General features: G+C 31.7%; 1 protein-coding gene across 4 annotated transcripts in view; it reads left to right on the forward strand.

The window, feature by feature from the left end:
* Positions 1 to 27,761, forward strand: part of LOC107439530 (HEAT repeat-containing protein 5B) — a 126,610-nt gene that overhangs the window by 41,291 nt on the left and 57,558 nt on the right. For 2 of the 4 annotated variants that reach the window (XM_087167004.1, XM_087167005.1), the window contains exons 12-21: positions 1,388 to 1,540; positions 5,486 to 5,585; positions 9,200 to 9,309; positions 11,566 to 11,729; positions 12,841 to 12,873; positions 18,054 to 18,128; positions 20,717 to 20,923; positions 22,854 to 22,922; positions 25,476 to 25,597; positions 27,208 to 27,367. In XM_087167004.1, the coding sequence (XP_087023130.1) occupies positions 1,388 to 1,540; positions 5,486 to 5,585; positions 9,200 to 9,309; positions 11,566 to 11,729; positions 12,841 to 12,873; positions 18,054 to 18,128; positions 20,717 to 20,923; positions 22,854 to 22,922; positions 25,476 to 25,597; positions 27,208 to 27,367 (1,193 nt within the window). The remainder of the gene's footprint in view (positions 1 to 1,387; positions 1,541 to 5,485; positions 5,586 to 9,199; positions 9,310 to 11,565; positions 11,730 to 12,840; positions 12,874 to 18,053; positions 18,129 to 20,716; positions 20,924 to 22,853; positions 22,923 to 25,475; positions 25,598 to 27,207; positions 27,368 to 27,761) is intronic. The other 2 variants (XM_043052959.3, XM_071182937.2) reach the window with 1 other exon arrangement.

The following is a 27,761-nucleotide window of genomic DNA, read 5'->3' on the forward strand; positions in this document are numbered from 1 at the left end:
TGACCCTTGTGGTCTTGGCAAAAAAACAAAAAAAAAAAAACAGTTGCTATAATGTGTCAGGTTATATCTCGAATGCATAAAAATACCTGCATGGGAACTCAAAAGTACTTGACTAATTTTAACAAACTTAACTCTAATAAGAATTTGGAAAATTGTAACCTAAAAGCACCCTTTAACATAATGCTTCATTGGTGAAAAATGCATTTAAAATAATATGCTTGTTTGGGTGTTTTTTTTTTTTTTTTTTTTGAAGAATTACTTACATCAAGATAACTGTGAAGATCACATGTTTTAACTTGAAAACAAACCACAGAAGGGGATTAACCTCTCACTAAAAGAGTAAATACAATTTTCAAACAAGGGAAGTAAAATTGGGCCCTTTTAAGAAATAAAGTGAGAGATTATTAATAAGTGCTTGCTGATATTTGCATCACACAGCGACTTATTCTTTAGAAGATTTACAATGTGTATATTTCTCGAAAACTTTTTGATCTTAAATTGTGAGGAAAAGAATCTATGGTGATGTGTCATTCATTTAAAAGGTATTCAAGGTGTTTTGCATGTATTGTGCATGTTAATTTCTTTGAAACTTTTTCTGAATCAACTTTTCATATTTCGTTAGAATGGATTGGGAGATTCGTTTCGATCATGAGAATATCAAAGCATCTGTATGTCGAAAAGACAAATAAAATCAAGGCATCATGTGAGGAGGAAAAAAGACGAACCTTTACATCGACAGCTCCCGATTCAGACCGACTTGTCGTGACGAACGACTCGTTTTCATTAACAAAAATCAAACTTGGGCAATCGGGATCAGATCACCAAATATGGTAATGAAAAATGTACTCTTGCTTATGACTGACCGTATGCAGCACACCTTGATATGCATGAGCTGGAATAGTGTAGAAAGCGAATAAACAAAAAATAAAACGAGGGGGGACAGTTCACACTCTTCTTAGACTTTAGATCTTTACCCTTAGATCTTTATTTAGACCTTAGATGTTTAGAATTTTGGGGAGAGAGCAGCAGCCTTTATTTACACAAAGGTTTCTCTTTGTAAAAGAAAAGGCACTTTAAACATTGGAGCAAATTTCTTACTTATTTATTCACAGACAGGGTGAACGAAAGAGCAGTGATTGAAACAATTCATTCCTCCCTCCGCCCCCAAAAAAATTACCTGAATAAATGAATGGCCAGATTAAGTGAAATTTAATTTTGTAAAATAAATGACAAAAAACAAAATGTCGCAAGACACTGTGACATGAGACTTTCATACATCAGTTATTCTAACGTAAGGATCACTGTAATGAGCGTAAACTGTATATTTTTTAAAGGAAATATGAATGACTCCCATAATGTTTTTTTGTATCCAATGAATATATTGTAGGTGCACCTGTTGTGAGAGGTCTCTTACCCAGAATGATGCTGCTGTGGAAGAATTCTTTTCCGAGATCCAACAAAGAGCTCGAGCAGGAGAGGCACAGGGGAGACGCTTTCACTTGGCAAGTCACACTGGAGGGTCGCGCTGGAGCATTGGCCAGTATGTCTTTTCTATACTACTTCTTTTCTTTTTTCTGCAGGTAGGGTTTAAAGTAATCTCTGTTTTTATCACTTTTTTAAAAAAAGAAGTTAGTAGCGGTCAAGAATAACTCAGTTTACAGAGTGTCTATGTCCTAACTTGGTGACCCAGGTTTGACTTCCAGTTACGGCTGGTCAATATAAATTCTGCTCCTGACTCATATTGACCACTGTGCTAATGGGAAATATCCTCAGTAGTACATGGTGTGTAGCTTTTTTAGAAAGTGCTTAAAGGGGCTTATTTTTGATTTTCGTTTCTTAAAAGACCTTAAAGGTGTTTTTTTCTTTGGGTGTTTTTATAAAGTGCTTAATTTTCTCTCGAAAATGATATTTTTATTTTTACCATGGCGATTTTCGCCGCGTATAAAGCGAAATGAAAGTTTTTACAATTCATTCAACAACAATCTATTTTCAGCATACTGTTGGCCCATAGCGTATAAAAGCGCTAATCATTTAACATGTTTGATGCTTGCAAGTTTGGTGAGAACTTTGCTGCATTTTGCAAGATATTCTCTATTTTAATCCTTCATCCCCCACAGAAAAATATCTTGATCTTTATATAATGGCAAATATAATCAAGAAAAGATTTCTTTGTCAGAAACTAGTTATTTTATCATGATCATGTTAAGTCTTTGAAAATTAGTTTGCATTTTGTTAATGTACAATATATAGAGCTTCAAAATATTTTTGAGTGCATAGAAAGTACTTAAAAGGTGCTTATTTTTTGTTGAAAGATTTGGTTAGGCACCCCGTAGTAGATGGAGCATTAGTTCAAATCAGCTTTCCGATGCGCTTACAGGGGGGATGTTTTCATGGTTTTCTTTTTCGTGTTCTTTTCCATTTCCACCAATACTGGTATAAAATGTCCTCAGTGATAGACTGATTATGGTTAGAATTTTCTTGCTGCCAGGCTAAACTCCCCGTGCAATGCAAAATGCCGACTAGTTCTCACCAAAGCTCAGTCCGATATTACTACTGGTTCACACTGATCACAATCTTGACATGAATACTTTTGCCTCCAGGATAATTGTTGGAGGTTTTCTTGATTGTCTTTTGGGTTAGTTTTACCAGAAAGTTCAAAGTTATTTAGCTGTATGCAGCAAATCGGATACAGATTGACTGCTCAATAGGAATTGACCGTTACGCACAATGATGAAATTGATATACAGTATAGGACCCCTAGTCCCGCATCCCGAAATTCGGCATTTAATCCGACCTAATTTTTTTTAAAGAAATTTTTATTGATAAGAGAAAAAAAATCACTAAAATTTTCTTTTTATTTGGAATTTTTTTCTCTTGAAGTAAGTAACTATATTTTATCTTTTAAAAATAAAAACATGAAGAGAAAAAATAATTAATCTGTGTCAAGCAAAACATCTATTCCTAAAGCAGTTGAAATTGAAAAGCAAAAAAATCTGCATTTCCAATGAACAAAATAACGAAATGCAATTTGGGAGAAACTGATCAATCAATCTTGACAGCAGTGCAAGTGCTTTGCTGGTTTGTCCTCACATTTCCCTCTCCTGTTTGACCATAAATTAGCCACACCCTTTTGACATTGAAACTTCTTTCTCACTTGGTGTACAAAATGAATTCTATCCCTTTTGCTGCCTTTTTTAAAATTCGATTTATTAATTTTTTTATTAGTTATTAACTGTTATTTTTTTGTTACTTGTTAACTTGTTTTTTTTATCGTTAATAGTTTTTTGCTTCTTTTTTGTAGTTATTCATTGTTAGTTTCCTAGCATTAATTGTTACTTTTTTTGTAGTTCCTTGTTAGCTTTTTTTTTTAGCGAGGTGAGCGTTTTTAGTTAAAACAGAATGATATGTAAAAGAAAAAACGAGAACAATGATCTCGCACCGAAGAAGGAACGATTATTTCTTTTTCGGAGGATTCGGATTATTTCATCTTGAATTATTTCTTCTTTGGATTATTTCTTCTTGATTATATCATATAGATTATTTTAATTAATGAAATTTATTATTTTAATTAATGAAATTTCTAAAGATGGGACAGTTTTAAATTCACCCCATCATAATCTACAATTTAAACTTAGCTAAATTTATTGGTTTTTCTGAAATTAACAGCGTAACTGAATTATCGTAAAATATGGGCCCCATATTAGAATTTCTGGAAGAGATCCGAAATTCGGCAAATTCCGAAATACGAAATTTTGTCAGTCCCATGAGTGCCTGATTTTGGGTCCTATACTGTATCTTAAAAAATATATAGAGCAGTGAAAACTGAAATAGAATTTTTCTAATGTATAATGATATAAAATTTTTTTTAAACGAATGCTGATTTCAGTGATTTTTTGTTGTTGTTGCGATTATTTAATAAGTTCTAAAATGTCGGACAGTAATGGCAGTCAAAATGTATTCATATAAGTTTTTTTTCTGGCAAACCAACTCATGTCATATTTTTTACCTATTACTTAGTCTTATCTAATTTCTTCCCTGATATTCCTGTTTTTTTTTCCTTGTGTGTTTAGAATATACAATTTCGACGAATACGTGATTTATTAAAAAAAAAAAATCATTTGAATTTAGAGCTTTATTCACTAAAATAGATATAAGAAGACTATACTTATGAATGTCTGAGACATGTTTCAAATTAGAAGGGGTTTAATGAAGATAGTTCAAAAGAAAAGAATGGATTCTTTTATTATGACACTCTTGTACTAAAAGTCAAATCTTTGTTATTTCCTTAGAAGAAGGAATTATTACTGAATCAGTATTGAAACAAAAGTTCCGGGTTGCCACTCCACAAGCAGAATAGGGAAAACCTGCAAAATACAGGGAATTTGAAAATCACACAAAATGTCTTAAGAATTGTGAGATTTTCTTTACAAGCTTTACATGCAGGGAATTTTGTTCCTTATTTTCGTCTTTTAAAAAAGTGGTGACCACTCAAAGCATATGAAATATTTAAGGATGATATTTCAGCTATACCAACCTATTTCATTTGGTATAACATTATTTGTTTTAAGTATGTTCAGCTACTCCTTTTTTCTCTAAGTTTTTCCCTAAATTAAAACTGGTATAGTTAGACCAATACAGCTTGTGCACAGTGATTATGTGTTTTCTCTTTATATATTCTATATAATGTGTACAGGGAATTTTTTTTCCAGATTAGAGTTGTAATCCTATGAATGAAAGTAGTTGTGACAATTAATGTGCAGAAAGTTTTTTGATTGAGATTTTTCGTTTGAAGACGGTTCATTTTAAAGTCTAAATCCACTCTAATTTACATAGCTGCCAATTTTACTGAATTTTGCCAGTTTCTCCTGTTCTACTGGTTTAATTAAAATTCTCGTGATTTTTGTACATTTTAGAAAAGTCCCTAAGATTGAGTAAGTTATCCTAAAAAATATCCCTATTGAGATCTAATTTTTGTACAGATTATTGCTTGCTAGAATATTTAAATAAGTGTTGCTAATACATAATGAAGTGAACCTCACTTATGGAAATTAGTTCAAAACTTTTTTGGTTCTAAAATGTTCAATTTATTTTTATTCAGAACTTTTTTTTAAAAAAAAAATTAATTAAAAACATCTTTTAACTATCTTTGATGAATTATATGCCAATAATTTTCGAAATTATGAGTAAACATAATAAATAACGTTTCAAAAATGTTTAATGTCAATCATAACTGGAAAATATTAGTTTTTCTTTTTTGAAGACTATAAAAATCTCTAAAATTCCCTATTTTTATATTTAGTACATTATGCAACAATTACTATGAAATTTATATTTAGTAAAATCAACTGGATTTTTTCCTATCCCTGTTGACAGCTATGCATTTATATTTTTAAATGTTGGAAATTATGGTTATGTCATATGTCAAAATATCAACAATATGAATTATTTCAAGAAATGTTTTGAATATTATTTTTGTTGTTTTCAGCAATGGCTAGTTTTCTTCTACATTGTAAAGAGCTTGTAACGGATGACATTGTGAGGAGAATACTATCTCCCATTGAATCAGCCCTCATAATGCTTGTTAAGTAAGGATGTTTTCTTATTATTAAGACCATTTTCACCCAGGAAGCTATTATATTTAAAACCAAAATTGTTCAGATTAACAGTGTCAAATATAAAAGCTGTTGCATACAAATATGAATAGCTGCCCTCAGTACTGACATAAAATTGTTGGAAGTCATATGACCAATAAGTCGGATCTTCCTGTTTCTTACGCTTTTTCCTCACTCACCAGAAAAGGAAATCTTTCTTGTCACCTTTTGTATAGCTCTTTAAATGTTTATTTAAAGGAGGTAAAGGTATTAAAGGTATTTAATATGGGTACAGCTAAACTTTTGATTGTTCCTTTCTGTTAATGATATCCACAATGTTCGGGATATTATGAATTGGTGCGCGACACAACCATATTATGTATAAATAACTCAGATGTTGTGTTGTCATCTGCTTTTCCCTTTTTACAAATGTTCATATTATCGTTTATGTTTGTCAAGGGGCGATATGCTAGCTTGTTTATTTCTACAGAGATGTTGCAATGTTACTTAGTAAACTCTGTGCTTCGGCACGGTTGTATTTCCCGCCTTCACGTTCATATGTACAATAGTCATTGCCCTCATCATCATCATCATAGTTGGCCAGACAGTCCAATGCTTTCCTCTGAATATTTCTTCTTGACGAATTCCGATTTATCTTTGATTTCCAATTCTTTTCATTAATTGCGAGAAAATCAGTCTCCACCGAATCAGCCCATCTGTACCGCAGCCTTTCCCGATATCTCGTTCCAGTGGGTCTAAAAAGTAATATCTTTTTTATTGTGTTTTCATCACTCATTCAAATCACGTGGACCATCCAATTCATTCTATATATTTTAATTATATCATTTAATAATATCGGGTTGTTTATAAATCTTTTACAGTTGAAAGTTAAATCTCCTTCATTAGTCATTACCATTCAAAATAAATAATAGTTCAACTGCACCAAAGATGTCTTCAGCACTGTGCTTGAATAACTCTGCATCAAGTGGTTACCAGCTGAATTCCTTGTTTGCAAGCAAAGTAAAAAATCTTTCCTACACTGCATCTTTAGAAGATATGCAGAACATTTCTGAAACTGTTCTATAGAAAAGATCGTCAGTGTAACATAATAGATTCCTTTGCTGAATGCTCTGAAAAATAAACATAAAATTTCTGCTAATGGATGGAGGATGTTAGTCTTTTATATCGAACCAGCTTTGGGAAGTGGTGCGTGGAGAAGGGAGATAATCGATCATCTGCATTGGAAAGATAGAGCTTTTTCAACAATTTATTATAGCATACCTGCCAAGTCTCCTGTTTTTTGACAAAGTCTCCTGTATTTTACTACTATCTCCTGTTTACCTGTATATTCTCAAATTTCTCTGTATTTGTTGAAGAAATTGAAATAAAAAAATTGGTGATAAAATATCCACTGATGGCAAAAATACTTCCTCAGCAGATGGTGCTATTGCCATTATTGCAGTATATTAAGTGTTAATTGTTTAAGTCGAGCCGTGATGGCTCAGGGGATACAGTGCCTTTTTATGATGTGAACCCAGGTTCGAATCCCAGCGAAGGCTGATCGATCTGGCTTGCACTGACGACAGTGCTGACATGAAATATCCTCAGTGGTTGCCAGATGATGGGTTACAGTCCGATATGTGATCCAGGAGTTCCCTTGTCTTCTGGATTGGGTCCAAAATTACAAGGCTACGGAGTTGAACATCAGTAGTTGTAAACTCAAAATTGGGTTGGTTAGTAAAATCTCCGCTATTTTATTTCTCTAATGTTGGCAGGTATGCTATAAGTGTGGAAATGCAGTACCACACTATAGCATACCTGCTGACAATCATCAGATCAGTCAGAGATAAGAGATGCACGAAATGTAGCCGAAACTAGGAGGGAAATGTTTGACCTTGACTTATATCATAGGGTGTTGGAAGAGAAGATAGAAATTTCTCTGGAGCAAAACATTTGAGGGTTTTGCCGAAACTAGGAGGGAAATGTTTGACCTTGACTTATATCATAGGGTGTTGGAAGAGAAGATAGAAATTTCTCTGGAGCAAAACATTTGAGGGTTTTTGCTTCACGGTCAATTTAAAAATTTTTTTGTTAGGGAATACTAAAATTAATTTACTTAATGGCCAAAACTAAATAGAAAGAAAATATTTAAATTTTCATGACAGTAATTCCAATTACTAATAATTAAGTAAAAGAAAAATAAAATGAAAAAAAAATGATTTGGCACCCTTTATTAAATAATGAGTCCATGGCTAAGTGCACAAGGTATGCCACTGGCTATGGAACTATTTTGATCAAGCTTCTTTTGGTGGTAACCATGGGATTATATATAAAAAAGGTTTTAATTAAGCTGTGAATATATTTCCCCCCACCCCGAAAAAAGAATACTAATTACATTGAAGATATTTAAAATGAAGAATGAAATATTTAATATTATGAGTTTGTTCTTGATGAAGGAGGAATATGCTAAAAGTCAATAAAATAAGCGAAATTATGGTTTTAAAAAAACTGTTAAAAACATTAACAATGGTTGTCAAATCGACATAATTTTTCAGATCGACATGAGAAATACTTATTGAATTTTTTTTATAATTGCATATCCTTTCTATACTTTGTTCAATATATTGCCATTGAAAAAAAAGTTTCTTTTTAAATTTTGCTGTTTTTTTTTCCTTGGCATTTTGCATGAGTAGGTTCATATAAACAACAAATTATTAAATGAATTATGTATTATTGATTGGATATAAATATAATCATTGCTTGCTTCAAAATATCAGTATCCTCATTTGTGGAACCCTTGAGTTCCATGGAACACCTATTAGGAATGGTGTAATTTATTAATAAACAGTTAATAATTTCATTTATCTTAGCACATGTTTACATAGGAGAGGGAATGGAGCACCATTTCAAATCATTTTCATTTATCGTTATTGCGCCAACCTTTTTGCTTTGTTCGACGTGATTGTCAAGACCTTACTGAAGTTTTTCCAATGGCCACAGAAAGACCTCTACATGACAAAAAGAGAAGAACAAGCGAGAACATAAAGAGAAGAAAAACATAACATACGTGAGTCTATAAACTCAATAAGTCCCTTGTACACCAGTAACGGTGGCACAAAGAGATGTCCTTTAGTGTCGAGCAACGGGGATGGTGGTTTACATCCATCTCTTTCAGAAGGTCACAGGGCCTGCAGAAAGGGGCCTTTGAAACATGAATTCGAGAAAAATGTTTAATGAGGCAATCGTGTCCAGTACCTAGTTGAAACTCACTGACTGCTTTACGTCTTGGCCGCATAAAGATTCTTAGAGATTATTCCACCAGATCTTTTCGAAATGTCTCTTTGTGATTTGGCTTATAGTCTTTATCTTTATCTTGATTAGTATCAGCAAGAGCTTTTATTGATGTTTGTAGAATAGAAGTGCAAGGTAGTGTGCTGACTCGTTACCAACTATACTGCAGTGTCTCAGGAACCTTACTGAATTAAATTATAGAGATTTAGGGGTTAATCTTTTTTTTAATAGTAAGTGAGTTGTCTGAAAGTGTTTTTCATTTGTTTATTTAAAACAGAGTACTTCGTTGATGAAATAATTGTGTATTATATTTCTAGTGTCGGGCATGTATTTAAATCTTATGGTCAACATTTGAAAGCATGTGCTGCTATGGTTCGCATGCGTTTGTATGAAGTTCTCTCTTTTCTGCCACCCAACTCATACGAAGGTAAGCTTTCATTTCATATGAAAGTACTTTTTTTTATTATTATTTAATGTTTACTTTTCTTAGTAAAATTAAAAAATATTTTATACTAGGGGGCAAAGCCCCCTGTTCGCTACCGCTCACCAACCCCGATGATTGCTTCGCAGTAATTGTTTTTTCTTGCCAGAAAACAGTTTTTCTACTAAAATTAAAAATATTCACTTAACATCTATGTACTAAAAGGATTTCTGTTTACTTACGTCCTTGCGCCTCTACTTCCCACCTCCAAATATTACTATATATTAGTATTATAAGCATTTAGATCTCCTGGTGAGCAGAAATGATTTTTTAATTATCATTTTTTTAAAATAACATTTATATTCTTAATACATTATATTGTTCAAACAAATTTGATAAGTTCACAACCATAATTTAAATTTTTCACTAATAATAGCAGTACTGAAAAATAACTTTAAATTAGGGATACAAAAATATTTAAAGGAAAACAATACCTTTACGACTTTTGTTAATTTTATGCTGATGACATCCTAAACAATATGAAAATGAATGGGGGAAAACTGGATCCTACCACGTGATTTTCTGGCCAATAAAAATGCACCGACAACAATGGAAAACTGCGACACCATCATTAGAATTTTATGTATAGTAAGATTCGTTAAATTTTAAACCGAAGTATAAATTTTGATTACAAGATATTGTCTTCAGACACACGCAAATATATAAATAAGTAAAATGGGAACTGTGTTGATGAACAGTATATTGTGGACATCATGAATGTGATATGCAATTTGAATAAAGTTTGGAATCTAGTAGCTAAATACCACCCTGTTGAAATATATGGCTTAAAATTTTAATTTTTTCACAACATGTATTTTCCCAGTACAACTGGGGACCTTCTAAACACCATAAAATGGGGATTTTTTAATATATACTCATAAAATCAGTGAAATTAAAAGTTCTATGATGGGTCTAAAATTTCAAGGATCTGGTGGCAATTTCTTTCCTCTTCAGAGCTGTGTCTAAGTTAAGTGATCTCACGAAATTAAATTGGTATTTCGTCAGATCATCCTCATGGGTGTTTCCAAGACTGTGCCAATAGCCCATTGTAGAGTGCTAGTGCTACATAAATAAAGTACCTTCCTTGATGTTCTTCTAGGTGTAAAAGTTTCAGAAACGACTTTTAAAGTTCTGTTTTGAAATGTTCTTCAATTTTGTCAATTGCCAAAAAAGAATAAAATCATAAAGAAATTCCCAGTGTCAAAACTTATGATTTTATGGAATCTTTACACTTAAGCACAGAATCACATTATATAAGCAGTGGCTGAAATTTCTCAGGTGGGTGTGAAACTCACACGTAACGTAATTAGAAATAACTTCCAGGATAAAATGTTTTCACTTCCATAACTTCTTCAATTTTTCAATTGATAACAAGATGTCTACTATTATTACTGTTCTTGGGACACTATATTTAGGGTTGTTAACAAAATGTTCACTTATTCAGAGTTTCAACCTCTATGAATTCTTTGCAGTTTCAAAGTTTCAATTTTGCCTACTGTATGAATTTTCATTTCCAGTGATATTCTGTTTAAAGTTTAGTTGCAAAGGGAATTTTTATGAAAAGTCAAACTTTGATAGCTTTATGTTTTTCCAAAATTTCCTGATAGTTTTTAAAATTCTAACAAATTTAATATGAAATTATTACGCAGTGCAATTATCGAATGTAAGTCAATGCTTTTCATTTTCTCCCAATTTCGGGTCGATTTCGGATTGTTTTCAGTTCATTTCCACATGTTTTTTTTTTTTTTTTTTTTTTTAATTCTTGAATTTTTACAACGTTATTTTGATAAGCGAATTTCAAATTTAATTAATTATTTCAAATTTTATTAATTATCACTTGATTTGCTATACTTTTTTCTGAAGAAGGCACAAAAGCATTTATTGATACAAACCGGTGAATAACAACTTGAGCGTAAATGTATCAAATTTGATCATTTGAATGATCATTGTCATTTGAATGAATGATCATGATTATTAGAAAATACTGAGTGTAAAATCTCAGAGCTCAGCATATAAGTTTGTCATGTTGATATGGAAAGAAATTTAACACATGAATCAATTGATGATTGGTTGATGACGGGTTGGTGTATGTATCATGGATGGATATTTTAAGCATAATTTAAATCATGCTTAAAATATAACTTTAAAAAATATTGGTGGTAAAAAGGAAGTAAGTTATTTGTTTACTGATTTTTTTTCCAGGGACCTATAACAGTCTTCTAAGGCTCCTAGTTGCAGAATTCACCTTGACTGAAAATCCTGCTAACACAACTACTTCATTACTAAGAAGTTTGTGCCATGCTAATGACAGCATAATATTAGGATTCTGGTTGCAAGAAACTGACCATAAAGCAATTGAAGATCAGGTAAAGGCATTCATTTGGGAAAATTTGCTGAGGAGATTCGAAAATAAGTTTCACCTAGTGATTGCATATGTATTCATATAATTGTATATAGTCATATGTAAAATATTGTTATATAAGTGTGTATGAAAGACAAAAAATATAATGATTTAAATATGTTTTGCACACAATTTTTTGTCCCGCAGTCAGCTGATCGTAAAGACACTCAGTAGAACACTGAAGTCAAACTTCACTGGCTGCAGTCTGAAAACGGGTGGGTGACCACTTTAATTAGCTTGCGTAGGGATCAAGGGTGTGTGGTGTTGGTCTATGCTAAACTGTTCTTCCGTAAAGTGCTGAACTTCTTGTGCAGGTCGTCGGGCTACCCAAATAGGGAACAGAATGTTAACAGAATTTTTGCAGAGATTTTTTATTTGGGAAGGGGAAAATGTTTGGTTTTCCCTTCTGCATAATTTTTCAAAAAAGTTTTTTTTTTTACTGTGCAGAATTTGTGCATCAGGGACGAAATAAATAATCGTGGTTTGTCTATTCTCTCTTGAGATTTTTTAAAAAAAATCGGTAATGACTACCTTTAGCTAGAATTTCAACTTAATAATATAAAATAAAAGTTTCAGAAATCATGAAAGTTAAAAAGATAGTTTGCTCTAGAAATGATGTTTTTTCTTTAACGAACACCATGTTTTACACACACTTAATTAGGTATCTCTTTTTTAAAGAGTCCTAATCGCGTGATTTCATTTTTGATCTTCATTTTGGGAGTTGCTGCATGGATTTTTGGATTTTTAATTTATGTACAAATTTAAGTTACCAGAATTATGTTACTTTAAGCAGAATTATGTTCATTAAATTTTAAACCTAAATCTGAATCTTCTCCTGTGTTAGTTACTGAGCCTGTAAAAAGTGTTTTGCAGACTGTGGAAACTTCATTAAAACTTTCATTTTATCAAGGTATCAGAAATCAACGAAATGTATTCCAATAATGTTACTACATAGAATTGACAATACTATGCACTTTGTCTTATGAACTTTTTATTGAGAGTAACTCATAGAATTGAATGGTAGAATTAATTATAGAAAATTCACTATAGATAACTCATTTTCTACTTATTATTAGATGGAACCAAATAGAAAATTGGACAAAGATAATGTGAGTATTTTGAAATAGCTTTATATAGCTGAGCTTTATGTTTGAAGCATGCTCAGAATTGCCTATAGAGCTTTGCTCTTTTTTTCTATTTTTGCTCTTTTATAATTTTGTTTTATTGTTGCACTTTTTTGTGTACTTAGTTGTTGCAAATAACATTTCTCTTTCAAATCAAAATTTTTATTTTCCAAAATTTGTTTGAACTTGAAAACTTAAGTTTTACTTTTATTTATGTTCTTAAGTACAGTCTCTCAGCATGGTTTTTCTCTCTTGTTTACTTAATTTTTATTTTGTTACACTCTCCAGTTTTTTTTTGAAAATCTTACTTTCCTTGCAGTTTGTATTTCTGCTTGATAATTGTATCAGTATTTTTTATATTAATGTATCAATCTTTAGATTTTAGCTCTTTTTTTTTCTTTCTTTTCTTCTTTACAGCAAGATAGTTAGTTCTAATTTATTAAAAATTTTATAACTGAAAAGAAACAACATGAAATAATATTGACCTTAGATCAATGGGTGCCAGCTTATTTGGGGAGTAAAGGTGGCTGGTGCTCAATACTGCCTAAATTGCCAGCAATATGCCATTGGTCTCAAATCGAAAAGCCATAACTTCTATGATCTCTCTCGCCAACAAACTGGTTACTCAAGGAGTGCTGTACTATTTTTGTGTATTTTAAGAGCAAAACAAAAATAATTTACAGCATCTAAATTTTTTTTATAGAGATTTAGACATTCTACGGAGATACTGATGCTCTGAATGTAATTTATTTTGCTAAGACTTAAATGAATAATCCCAAGAAAATAATGAGGGTTGATATACTTTATTAAAAACTTCATTTGTTTACGTACTATGTCTACGAATTCCAATTCACTAGTATATAATACATGTTAACTCAATTCTATGTTTGGGTACCTCTTCGCAGATGAAGGTTGACATTGTCGATAATTTCTTTCCCCACATTAAAAACTTCATTTGTTTATGTACTATGTCTACCAATACAATTCCAATGCACTAGTATATAATACATGTTAACTCAATTCTATGTTTGGGTACCTCTTCGCAGATGAAGGTTGACATTGTCGATAATTTCTTTCCCCACATTGGTGACTTTCGTATGTGATGGGAACAAGCCTACCTTGACAGAAGCTCCCACTTCAATTTGAACACGCCTACTTCAATGAATGGTCTCCATTGAACAGTTGACTCGCTGCTTGTTATTATGACATTATCCCGCTCCTCGTGCTGTTGCTACTCAGTCTCGATCACACACAATGCCGGCCTGTGTGCACTCGATTGCTAATGGCAGCACAGGAGCGTCCACGACCTTTGAACTTTCAGCATTAGCACTCAAAAGTATGATGATCTTAATACAGCTCTCCCAGCATCTCACAAAGCATCAATGAATCAACTAGTAGAATCCGTTCATCGAATTTATATCACCGATAAAATTTTGGTGGGGGAGTACTGTAATGTGTCTACCAATACAATTCAGTAAAATACATACGATATGTTAACTTGACTCTATGTCGAGGTACCTCTTTATAGATGGAGGTTAACATTAACGATAACTACCATCTCCATAGTTTAAAAAAGAAATTGAAGGTGAGAAATGACAACATGTTTCGAGTGGTGAAAATTGGTTCCTGTTAACCGTATATTTCACCTTTCTGTATTCGATTCAGGTCTTGCTAAATTCACTTGACTCAAACCTCCTTATCTAATCCTTTAAATTATTATTGTGCCATTTTTCTCATCTGTTTGTTACAAAATTTCCATCTTGTTTTGGAAGTCATTTTCAGACCTGTTATCAAAATTAAAGTCGCTTAAAGACCTTGTCATTATTGGAAATAAACTGCATCATTTACCCATGAACCTTAACAGTGCGACCTTGGCTATGTTGGAGAACTCAGCAAAAGGTAAACAAAGGTTGAAGAATCTTAAATCCAAAGTGGGCAAACAAATAGATGGGCTGCATTTTCCACTCTACTTGTTACTCCTGAAAAGTTATTAAAACATAAGATAATAAAGTACCTTCTGCAGTTTTGAAATACCGAAAACTTCTTCAGCACCTATGTTTTGACACTGAAAAGGAAGCTTAATTATATGGTGCGTAGCGTTTTTAAAAAGTGCTTAAAGGTGCTTATTTTTGATATTCGGTTTTTAAAAGCCTTTAAAGGTGCATTTTTCAATGGATGCTTTTAAAAAGGGCTTAATTTTCCTTTTTCGAAAATGAGATTTTTTTTTCTTTACCATGTTGATTTTTGCCACGTATTATGCAAAAGTATGCTTTTCACATTGTTGTATTCCGCATTAACATATATATTCAACCACAATCCATTTCAGCATACCGTCAGTCCATAGCGTATGAAATCTCCAATCATTTTACATGTTTGATGAAGTACTTGCGAGTCTGCATCGGCATCTACTGAGCTTAGTTCAGTGAGATCATTGCACTCTCATATGCAACTCTACTGCATTTTGCAAGATATTCTCAATTTCAGGCTTCATTTTACACCCCCTGATTTCGAACCGAAAATCTCTCGATCTTTTTGTGGTGGATAATATATTCAAGAAAAAGATTGACATTGTCAGAAACTAGTAATTTCATTATTATCATGTAAAGTCTTAAAGAATTATTTTGCATTTTGTTATTGTATTTTTGGTTAAAAAGTGTTTTGCGAGTGCTTAGAAAGTACTTAAAAGGTGCTTATTTTTTGTTGAAAAATTTGGTTATGCACCCAGTATTACCATCTATAAATTATCTTATGTCCTGTTTGTGACATTATTTGTGCTCTTTTCACATTTCCCCCCTTTAAAGAACATATCCCTTTCTTTATTAAACTATAAATTTAGTAAAACATTTGTAACTAAATGATATTTCTTTGCATGATATTTTATACAATTTATGCCTTAATGGGTACAGAAAGACTATAAAAACATGGAATTAGTTTTGTTAAATGTGTTCATTCAAATTTTTAAAAAGAAATTTGAACATTCTGCTTTGCAATGTTAATTATTTCTACTGGCTGGTGATAGTAAACTATTTTAATTACTAGGCTTATGTACTTAAAGGGAGTTCTAGAACATAACATTGTTAATTCCTTTTGTGTATTATGCTTCTTTTATACTATGGTGTAAGAAATTAAGAGAATTTGCAGACTGGGTCGATTATCTCTAGAACTGCTGAACCCATGGCCGGATTAACCTATAGGCACACTAGGCACGTGCCTAGGGCCTACGAAATTCAGAGGCCTACGAAAAACTTGGGAGAAAAAAATTTGTTGACAAAAATAATTTAGCTTTAAAAACAACAAGTGTATTTTGCACAGAATTATGAAGATACAAATAAAAATATTATATTTTTCGGTTATAAATTATTTTGCAGAATCTTATAATCTAATATATTACTTTTTTGGATTCAACGAAATCTTGTATTATGCTGTCGAATTCCAAACTACGCAAAATGTCGTATGCCAAACGATCTTGCTAATCCAAACGATCTTGATTTATTGTTGAACGCAAATAATTTTTATCAATTTTATCCTGGAGAAAGATCTTTCTCCTTCTGCATTTGATCCAAGAATCGACAAATATATTCTTAATGCAATATGGACGTTAGGGAAAGTATTCACTAGTTTATCTTTAACATAGTTATCGATCGAACTAATCATAATGGTATTATCGATATCGACTGCAATATCGGCAGTATGTCGGTATTGCAGATACAGTTCGATAAACAAATTTGTAAATTAAAATCCATATTAATAAAAATGTTAAAAAAAGTATGCAAGAAAATTTTAGCATATATTTTGAAAAGAGGGGATGGGGGGAAGGAGGGGAGGACCCAAAACCGGGTATGCCTAGGGCCCACGAAAGGTATAATCCGGCTCTGTGCCTAGGGCCTACAAAAGGTATAATCCGGCTCTGGCTGAACTGATTTTAATGAAGTTTTATGTGTACACACATTGATACAATACAAAACAAATGACCATTCAACAGTTGTAATACACACACGCATGATCATGCGTAACATTCATTGGAGGTATGAAACAGTGGTTGCAGAAGAATAAAAAAAAGGGAGTTAGTAGGGGATAGGATCCCCTCTTACAGGCCCTGCAGTGTTATTTCATACTTAAAATAAGGTAGTTCCCGTGGTAAGTGGTCTGAATTGTCCCGAGGCAATTTCGTACCTTCCAACTCCAACGAGTGTTGCACACGATCATGCGTGTGTGTATTACAATTGTTGAATGGTTATTTGTTTTGTATTGTATCAATGTATGTACACATAAAACTTCATTAAAATCACTCCAGTAGTTCTAGAGATAATCGACAAAATCTTCAAATTCTCTTAGTTTCTTACACCAGTGTGTTTAACAAAAAGAAAAACAAAAGTGTTACTCTATAAATGGCTTATATGATCAGTGCTTACATACGCATGTGAGACCTGGACCCATGGAGATGATAGCTAGATTTGAGAGAAAAATACTGCGAAGCATTTTTGGTGGAATAAGTAAAAACGGTACCTGGTTTAGAAGACTTTACTAGACACGGAACTTTACAAAGCATATAAAGAACCTGATGTCATTAAATTTATTGAATTCAAAGGATTAAATGGGCAGGCCACATTGTGAGAATGGAGGATAGTAGGACAACCAAAAAAGTTTTCAGTGCCAGGCCAACAGGTACAGGAAAAAGAGGACGGCCAAACTTAAGATTTTCAGACTGCCTTGAAAAGCACCTACAAGTTTTAAAGATAATAAACTGGAGAACCTTGGCTAAGGGAAGAATGTCTTGGCATAGGCTTGTTGAGAAGGCCAGGGCCCATCCTGGGCTGTTGTGCCAATGAGAAGAAGTGTATTTTGTCTCACAGTGAATTGATCATGAGACTGATCACTAGTAGATCACCAAAGCCAAGCATCACTGTCTGAGGTCAGCGAGCAGGTAGTTGGCCACTTTAATCAGTAGGAAGAGACCGAGGACAAAGAGTATGGATCCTTGTTAATTTTTTCTACCATAAAGTGCTTGACTTTCTCTGGGGGTCATCAGGCTACTAAAGTGGAGGGGGGGTGATGCATCTCTAAGGATGTTTCCTAGATTTTCGCTAGTAGCCCATTTTGGTGTGGATGAAGTACTACTTCTTGTTATAATCTCTCACTAATAATAAATTCAAAATTTTTTCCAGTTACAACCGAATAGTGCATCTGGTTCTGGTTCTCTTGAGCATGATCCCACTCTGTTGTACAAAAATTTAAAAAAAGTAAGTTTTTTGGTTTATTTTTACAATAAGTGTAATCATGACTTTAGTCAGTGAGCTTTTAAGTCAGGACACAGCTCAAAATGCATGCTTAGAAAAATGGACAGAGCTGAAAAGGAGTGTTTAAAAAAATCGACTCAGCAAAAATGCACCTTTTCAATATTCAAATCAAATTTTAAAACAAAGAGGAAATTTTTAAATCATTAAGCGAAGGGAAAATTCCAGAATTGCAGGGTGGCTGGGTATATTGCAGATGTAACTTTTCTGGCTATCGAACACTTAAGTAATTTTAAAAAAATTTAAATTCATATGAAGTCAATATAATGGCACTATTATTAATTTAAAGGACAACCTTATAAATACAACTGTTGACTTTTAACATATTTTCAAAAAAATACTTAATTAAAAAAATACACTAAGTGATTTAAGCAAATAGTCAACTTCATAATACGGATTTTTTTGAATCTATTAGTTTATTCTTTTTTTAAAACAAGTAATAAAATTTTTTTTAAAATTCAATTCACTAGGTCAATTCTACGATCAATTCTAGATCAACAACGAATTTTATTTTAGTTACTTTTTATTAAATAATTAAAATGTTTTCTCCCGTATAAAACTAAAATTAATTATTTAAATTTTTAATTAATGAATTAATATTTGAAAAAAACTGTATTAACCCATTTTAGGCCAAGGATAGAAATTTTATATAATGTGGTATTATTTTCATTGAAATATGTTTAAATTATATTTATTAAAACAAAAAATAAGTTTCCTGCATGAAAAATAATATTTTAATTAAGAAATAAAATGGTGCACCATTGACCAGATCAATGAACTTCAACGTTTATATTTTTAATGGAGACTTTCGAAATATTTTCCATGCAAATGGACTTTGCATTTGATGCATAAATTAATCGTGTGCTTTTTGCACACTTTACATCGTCTCTTGGCTTTTTTTTTTTCCATGCCCATTTATTGTATGTACAATTCTATCACTCTTTACTTCTATTAGTAGAGCTGCGGAAAATGAGCAACCTTTATTTCAATGGGTAACTTGTAATGAACTTTCACCAGATCAACTGATCTTGGATTCGGATTTTAATTGGGCAATAGCTATATAAGATCTATGGTCTATAAGTGATATTTTTGAGCTAGTTGATTCTATGTAGCTTCCAGAAATTTACTATAACACTATCAATTGTGTTTGTAAATAATGGCCACCATTTCTTACCTTGAATCTTGATGCGGTATTTAGCTATGGTATGTTCATGTAGGTCTACACCTCCTATATTGCTTATTGTAATCCGAAATAACGTTGAGTTGTGAAATCACAACTTCTTTTCTTGTGCCGCAATGGCTCAAGGTATAGAGCATTCGCCTTCCTATGAGGCGAACCGGGTTCGAATTTGGTGATGGCTGGTTGATACGAATCCTCATCTGACTGACACTGACCACAGTCCTGACGAAATATCCTCAGTGGTAGATGGATCATGGGTTAGAGTCCCTTTGCAGTCAAGCTAACCGTGGGAGGTTCTCGAGGTATTCCTCTCCATGTAATGCAAATGCGGGTTAATTCTTTAAAAAAGTCTTCCACGAAGGCAAATTTCATCCTATATTTGATCCAGGAATCAAAATTTCAAATAATCTATAAGAAGAGAAAAAGTTATCCAAACCTAAATTTTTCCATCTCAGGTATTGAAACAAATCTAAATAACTTCAGAACAACGGTTGTTCCTTATGGCATATTTTATCAAACACTGTTAGCCTCAGCACAATAAAACTCTGATAAAAATAGAAACTTAACAATGAAACTAATAAAATTCTGAATATGCAACAAAACTTCAATAAAACTGAAACCTTGCATAAAAAGTAGGCTTTCAAATTTCCCCTAATTCTCATGGATTCAGCCAATGGTGCGTCAACGCACTATTAAATTTGGATGATCAAATTTTATCTTTTTTATGATACTTGTTTTATTTTAATTTTCTTTTCAGAACTTACAGCTTTAACCCATTATAAAAACATATAATAATTCTCAAGTGGAATAATTAAACAGCTTAAAAAAATGAACTTTTTCAATAACCGTTTTAAGTTCAAAAATGAGCGTATTTTGAAAATTTTTCAAAATAAATTATTTACTCCAATTGAATTACTAATATTTTATTGATGTTTTTAGAACACTTTAAAACAACAGAAAAATAAAATTACTGAAAAATTTTCGCCATGGTGATAATAATTTTTTATTTATTAAAATGCTGCGCTTATGCACCATTGGCCAAAAATGGGTTACCATCAAGTGTCATCCATAACAAGTTTTAAAAAATGCATTTGAACTTGAATTAATGGATAAAAAGTATTTTATTAACGATTGAAATTTTGAACAAGATATAGGGAGAGTGTGAAATAATAGTAGGAATTGGAAGAAAAAAAAATTGAAAAACTGTATAAAATGCTTTGTCTATTTTCTTCCACAGGAATTTCGAGCTTTGTCCATATTCTTAGATACACATTTTGAGCAGAAAAAGAAGCTCACTGGCGATTTGTTACGCAAAAGCAAATATTTTCTATACAAATTCTTGATGTAATTTCAGGGAGAGAGTGTCCCAGACCCACTTCCTTTAGGAGTTGCTGTGATCGATACATCCGTTGTGCTGTTTGGTGTAGTCTTTCCTGTTGTTGCCTACAAGCACAGGCTACAAATGCTGGATCATTTCTCTGAATGTATTCGACAGGCAAAAGCTACCAGGCAAGAAGCTGTACAGATTAACATATTCACTGCTCTTTTAAATGCACTTAAAGTAAGTATGAAGCTCATCCAATTCAGTGCTCTCTGTTGTGACGTGCATATATTCATTGTCTAAAATAAATTACCATTGCAGAGTGCATGGCATTTTTAAAAAGTGCTTATTTTCGATTTTCTTTATTTAAAATCCCTTAAAGATGCTTTTTATATTTTGTCTTTCTAAAAGGTGCTTAAATTTCTCTTTTCAAAAATGAGATTTTTTTTCTTTATGTCAATTTTTGCCACGTATTATGCAAAAGCACATTTTGTATTGTTCTATTTAACATATTTTCACATTGCATTCTGTTGTACCGTAGGGAATGAAAGTGTGAATTATTTTACATGTTTGATTAAATATTTGTGGGTCTGCACTGCATGTGCCTATATTGAGCTGGATTCAGAGGGAATTATTCTTGCACTCTCATGGGCAACTCTGCCGCATTTTGCAAGAGATTCTTAATTTCAGGGTTCTTTTTCCACCCTCTAAAATCGAACCAAAATATCTCCATCTTTTTATGGTGGTTAATGTAAGCAAGAAAAGAGTTCTTAGTCCGAAACTAGTCATTTTATCATGATCATGTAAAGTATTTGTAAATTATTTTGCAATTTGTTAATGTATATAGTGCTTAAAAATATTTTTTGAGTGCTTTAAAAGTACTTAAAAGGTACTTCTTTTTAAAGATTTGGCTACACACCCTGCATTGACTATTGAAACTTAATATTTTAATGAAATACACTAAGAATCCCTGGCAACAATCAATTGAGATGTCTTGATTTTTAATATGGGTCCCAGAATTGCCTGTATAGGGCTTACATTGGCAAATATAGAACCTACATCGGTTAAATGATGGATACAAAATATCGGGTGAATCTGACAATTCTATATAGGACCGATATTGGTTATGAAGTGGCTGTAAGATCTCTGGTGTTTTTTACACTACTTGCTGACTTTACACCACTAACACTGAATTTCTTGGAGTTAGTCATATTTTTTCTTATTTTACACTATTATTAATACTTTGTCCAAAATCTACCAATTTAATATTTTAAAAAAATATTCTCAATTTAACTTTGCCCCAGTATCTTAAAATGTTTCAGAAAAAAAATTTCAACTCAAGCAGATGTTGAAATTCAGCCAATTCTATTCTTTCATTGAGATGTGACATCATTACCTGATCATTTTGCTATAATTATGAATTTTTTTTTTCATAAATGGTAATAAGTTTGTTAGATTTATTTTGACATAAAACAATCTTTTTATATTTTCAAAGGAAAAGTTAACATTTAAATGATAATTTAGTTTAAAAATCAAATCAAGAATAAATATGTATTGGAGGACGAAAAATCAGTCCACTAATTTTTGTTTATGACTGATTTCAGTCCTCAGGTCTTCCATTAGTATTACCCATTGGGAAATGGTAAATACAATGGGAAGCCCTAGAGCCATTTTTATAAATGCATATCCTTTTCATAATTTTTTTAATGTATTGTTATCAGAATAAATATATAATTTTAAAGTTTTATTCCATTAGCATTTTATTAAAATAATTTTTTTTTTAAAAAATAGCAAAATATTAAATAAAAAATGCATTTTTTATTAGTCATAAATATAATGATAGACTTCAAAAACCATGACTGAATTTGAAAAAAAAAAGCCCTAATTCTTCAAATGTCTGTGACTCACAGAAACCTTGGATTCTGCAATTGCTGGTCTACATAACCAGGGTTAATATAGCAAAATTTAATCATGAACCCTGGCTTTTGATTCAGTTAAAATTTCTGAATATCTTACAAATAATAATTTGTGAAACAAGAAAATTTTAAAAGATGCTGAAATTATGTCTCAATTTAATTATTTTTAGTAGTGTTCAGACAATACGTTAGAGAAAAATTATGAATAGGATGTAATTTATAATTGTATATTTTGACAAACATTTTTGCTATAGGCTCTGGTTGAAACAAAATCCAGCCTTGGATCAGAAGACGTCCGGAAAGCAGCAGTTCGTCTTGCTTTGGTATGAAATTAGTTTTTTCTTTTAAACTTTAGCCTGTCAGGGGTGGTCCGGGTTTTCGTATCATTCTTCGTGATCTAATAACTAGATGCAGGGAATGGGATTATTCCGCAGATCTGATTTTAATGTCAAGCATAGATTTTCATATTTACCTGAATTAAGGGTTACGCATTTCGATTCGTATTTACGCGATTTAAAAAGCTTGCATCACAATTTCTATTCACACGTTTTTAAAAACCAATATCGAGATTCGTATTCTCCCTAATGTCAAATACATTGCTGAGATTCATATTCACACGTTTTTTAAACTCTGATGAAAATAATAAGTAATAATTGCAAAAATTTTGCCAAAGGGGCAATTCTTTAAAAAAAAAAAGTGTTTTCATTGTATATATGTTTTTAAAAATTCAAAATATATGTCAGACTTTTTTTCCTATCAAATATCTCTATGCATCAATTATTTTCAGTAAGATGATTTGTAGTTTAAAATTAATTTTTTTAATTTGAGTTTAAGGCACTGAAATTATGTAATATCAGATTCTGAGTGTTCACAAATTACTATAATTTTTGATATATTATCTGTGGATTACCTGTTTAAAAAAGTAATGCAATAAACTAGTTTACGAGCTGGTGCGAATATTGCTCACAGATTTTTCACATGCTAAAACCTTTATTGCTATTTTTTCCGTATAGTTGTCGTGTTTCTTTGTATTTTTTAATTTCCCCTTCACTTTTTTGTAATTCTATTGGCAATCACCATGTACAGAAGGTCAAACACTGGACAACTTTAATTTTGTTTTCGTGCAAAAGAAAACAATATCAACTTTTTCCACTCTTTACAGAGATTGCTTTAGTAAATAAGTCTCTCTGCATGTAATTCATGCACATGTGATTAGTAAAGTGTATTTTCCCACAAAAAACCTCAACAATCAGGTTCTTTTTTTTCTCTCTCAACAATGATCAGAGGTCTGTGAGAATACCCCTTTAAACGATCGTAATTAAAAAAGTTAGGCTTAAAAGTGTTAGTCTTAAAACCTGAAATGTCTGTAAATTTCCTTTTTATTTAATATTTCATTTTTTGAATGCATTTTATTTCATATTTTATTATTAACAGGGCATAATTTTTTAAAATATTTTGCTTAACCCATTTTAGTCCGAGCATATAAATTTTATAAAATGTAGTATCATTTTCATTGAAATATGCTTGCATTACATTCATTAATACACAAAAAAATTTTGTGCATAAAAAATTATATTTTATTTAAGGAATAAAACGTTACGTAAAGACATCATTCACCAAATCAACGAACAAACAATGTAGTGGAACACTTGTATTTTTTATGAAATTTGTTGTATTATTTTTATTGACTGATTTGCAACTTTAATCCATCATAAAAACATAATGATAAATCTCAAAAGGAATAATTATACATTTTTAAAAAATTTCATTTGTAAACAACAGTTTTGAATTACACAAACTTTAATTGTTTAAAAATTTCTCAACAAAAAGTGTTTACTCTAATTGAATTACTATTATTTTTTGAGTGTCTTAAGAATTAGTGAAAAATATAAGTCACAGTGTTAATAAAAAAATATTTATTGAATTGGTGTGTTTGTCCACCTCAGGCCAAAAATGGGTTAAAATGCAAATTATTTAATTTTATTACTTATTCTACATTCATATCACAAGATGATGTATGGGTGCAGATAATGTTTATTAAGCTCCACCATTTTTCCTGCATGGCACAAAGTGGCACTCACAAATCACACACTGGTGCAGATAATATTACAAGAATTACTGTTTACGTAATATCATTCTGGCATGCAGTGATTTTAAAAAGTGCTTCATGTCAATTTTTGTATTTTAAAAGCCCTGAAAGGTGCTTTTTTTAATGCGTATATTTAAAAAGTACTTAATTTTCCCTCTTCCAAAGATGTTTCTCTCTCTATTTACCAAGTCGATTTTCGCCTCTTATTGTGCAAAAGCGTGGTTTTCACGTAGTTCTATTCAACGTTTTCGCAATGCATTTCAGCGTATTGTCGGTTATGAAAGTGGCAATTATTTTACATGTTTGATGAAATACTTGGGCGTCTGCATGTGCGGGTACTGAGCTGGGTTTTGTGAGATTATTGCACTCTCATGTGCAACTCTGCTGCATTTTGCAAGATATTCTCAATTTCAGGCTTCATTTTACACCCTCTGAAATCGAATCAAAAAATCCCTTGATCATAATAGCTGATATAATGAAGAAAATATTTATTTGTCAAAAACTAGCTATTTTATCATGAACACATAAAGTCATTAAAATTATTTTGCATTTTGTTAATAGATATGGTGCTTAAAAATATTTTTTGAGTTACTTAATAAGTAAAGGTGCTTATTTTTTGTTGAGAGATTTGGCTACGCACCCTGGTCATGCCTTGAGTTTAAAGCACCCACATTGAATGTAAAGTAATACTTTATTGTTTTAGGCACTCAAATTATTTATAGTATAACCCTTGTAACTAAAATAAAAATATTTTGTAATGACTATTCCTATTAATGATTAATTTTAGGGATCATTGAGCCATGCCAATCCAATCTTGAGGTGCGCTGCAGGAGAGGCCCTTGGACGAATGGCACAAGTTGTTGGAGACGGCAAGTTTGTCGCAGAAATAGCTCAGCATATGTTCGATCGGTACAGTATTTGATAACAAGTTCTATTTCTATACAACTGAATGTTTTTGTGATTGTATTGCTTATTTTAAATGTTTTCAATAAACATCATTTTTAATTGGCAAGTCACTTTTTCATAAAAGTTTCTTCTTATTCAGCATTGGTCAAATTTTGTCTCAATTTTAACTACTTTTTTAGTGTATAACATTCATTAATTGAAAATTAGTTTTATTTTTGTTATTCTTCTGCATATTTAATTTTCAATGAACCGCAACTTAGATTGCTCATGAGAGTCACTTTTTTTTCAGCATTTGTCACTTTTCTTTTAGTTTTAAAAATTCAAATCATCAGTGAATTAAAGCAGCAATTGAATTTTTTTTTCTTTCAAAATTTACTAAACAAAATTTTTTACTTTTATTTCATACATAAAACATTTCTTGTAATGTGATTTGAATTGCAAATATATAAAGGAAATTTTCAACCTAGGCTTTTTTTTTTCAAAAGATTTTTCCACTTTGTTTGTGCGTACAATGATAGAAACCTATGTTTTGATCTGCAGTGTCATGAAAAAATAAATCTGCTGAGTTTACTGCCGTACCGCATTAATTCTGCTACTGTATGTATAATTTGCAAAAGAGAAGGTAGTACCCTAATTAATTTTTTATCTCGTCATCAGATCATTGCGTACTAGGAATCTATCTTAATGGTTTAAGGGCCTAACTTGAACTATGACCTACCCTGGCTGTAGCAGATATGCTTTACTTTTACATACAGTAAATGTTTGGGCTCAGGGGATAGAGCATTCTTCCAATTAGGTGAACTGGATTTGAATCCTAGCAATGGCTGATTGATGCGAATTTTACATATGGCTTGCACCGATTACCGTGCTGACGTAAAGCATACTCTCTGGTAGAGGGATCATGGGTTTGAGTCCCCTTGCTGTCAGGCTAACCGTGGTAGGTTTTGTGATTTTCTCACCATGTAACGCAAATGGGGATTAGTTCCATCAAAAAGTTCTCGACAAAGGCACATTTTCACCAATACTTAGTCCAGGAGTTCCCTTGTTTTCTGGATAGGATTCAAAATGACAAGGCTATGGAGTTGAACATTAGTAGCTGTAAACCCATTAATTGTGTCAGCTATTCGAGGACATTTATCAAATAAAAAAGTGAAATAAGCTTACCTTTTTTTTTCTACGGATTTGGATTATTGGCTCTAAAAATGTAGGATAGGGGGTGGCCACCATTTGGAAAATATGTTAGTAATGTAAATTTAGATCCTTTATGTTAATTTAACTTTTTGCGTATTCTCTGTATCTCGAGATCTTTTTGAGCAAATCTAAACATTTTTGTACACAATTATAAAATTCTTTTATCTAAAGAAAATTTCATAAAAAATATTTTTTAGTTGTTATTTATAATTTACTTATTTATTTGTCTGAAAATTTTTAAATTAAATGGTAAACTTTTTTTTACATCATTTTGAAGCATGCTATTCATTTTGAATACCAAAATACAAAATTTGAGTGTAAGAGGAGGAATAGTTTTGTAATTATTAATATTACTTGTAATTTTATAATAAATTCTAAATATTTGTGGATATTGGGCTTTAATATCATTGTCTTTTTTGTAGACTTAAATCTGCTCGTGATGCAGCTTCTAGGACTGGTCATTCTCTGGCCCTTGGTTGTTTGCATCGTTATGTTGGAGGTATGGGAACAGGACAGCATTTAAACACGAGTGTCAGTATTCTCTTGGCACTGGCGCAGGATACCAATGCTCCAGTGGTTCAGGTAAATCTCCTATCATTAAAAATTGTTTTATTGACTCTAATGAAATATTTAAAGGTTTTTCAAATGAAATTTTGTTTGCTTTTAATATTTTATCTTTTGAGAAATGTGCTAAGTTGCAAGTAACTATAAATCCAAATTCATTTTGTGTGTACTAGTTCAGTAGGATCTTATTTATTTAGCTCTTGACTACCTGGCCTCTTTTCTATGTGGCCTAGTAACAGGAATGAGATTTTTCTGACTTTTTATATTTCTTTATTTAAAATTTTCCTCACGAAAGGGGCCGAAAAAACCATCATTAAATGACCTGAATTTATGATAGAATTGTCATGAATCCTACGCATCTGAAAGTAATAACTCAAATTTCAAATTTGTACTGCTTATTAAAAAATCTTAG

Source organism: Parasteatoda tepidariorum, chromosome 7 (genome assembly GCF_982258835.1).
Source record: "Parasteatoda tepidariorum strain Cologne lab strain chromosome 7, Ptep-v5.0, whole genome shotgun sequence".
Classification (NCBI taxonomy): domain Eukaryota; kingdom Metazoa; phylum Arthropoda; class Arachnida; order Araneae; family Theridiidae; genus Parasteatoda; species Parasteatoda tepidariorum.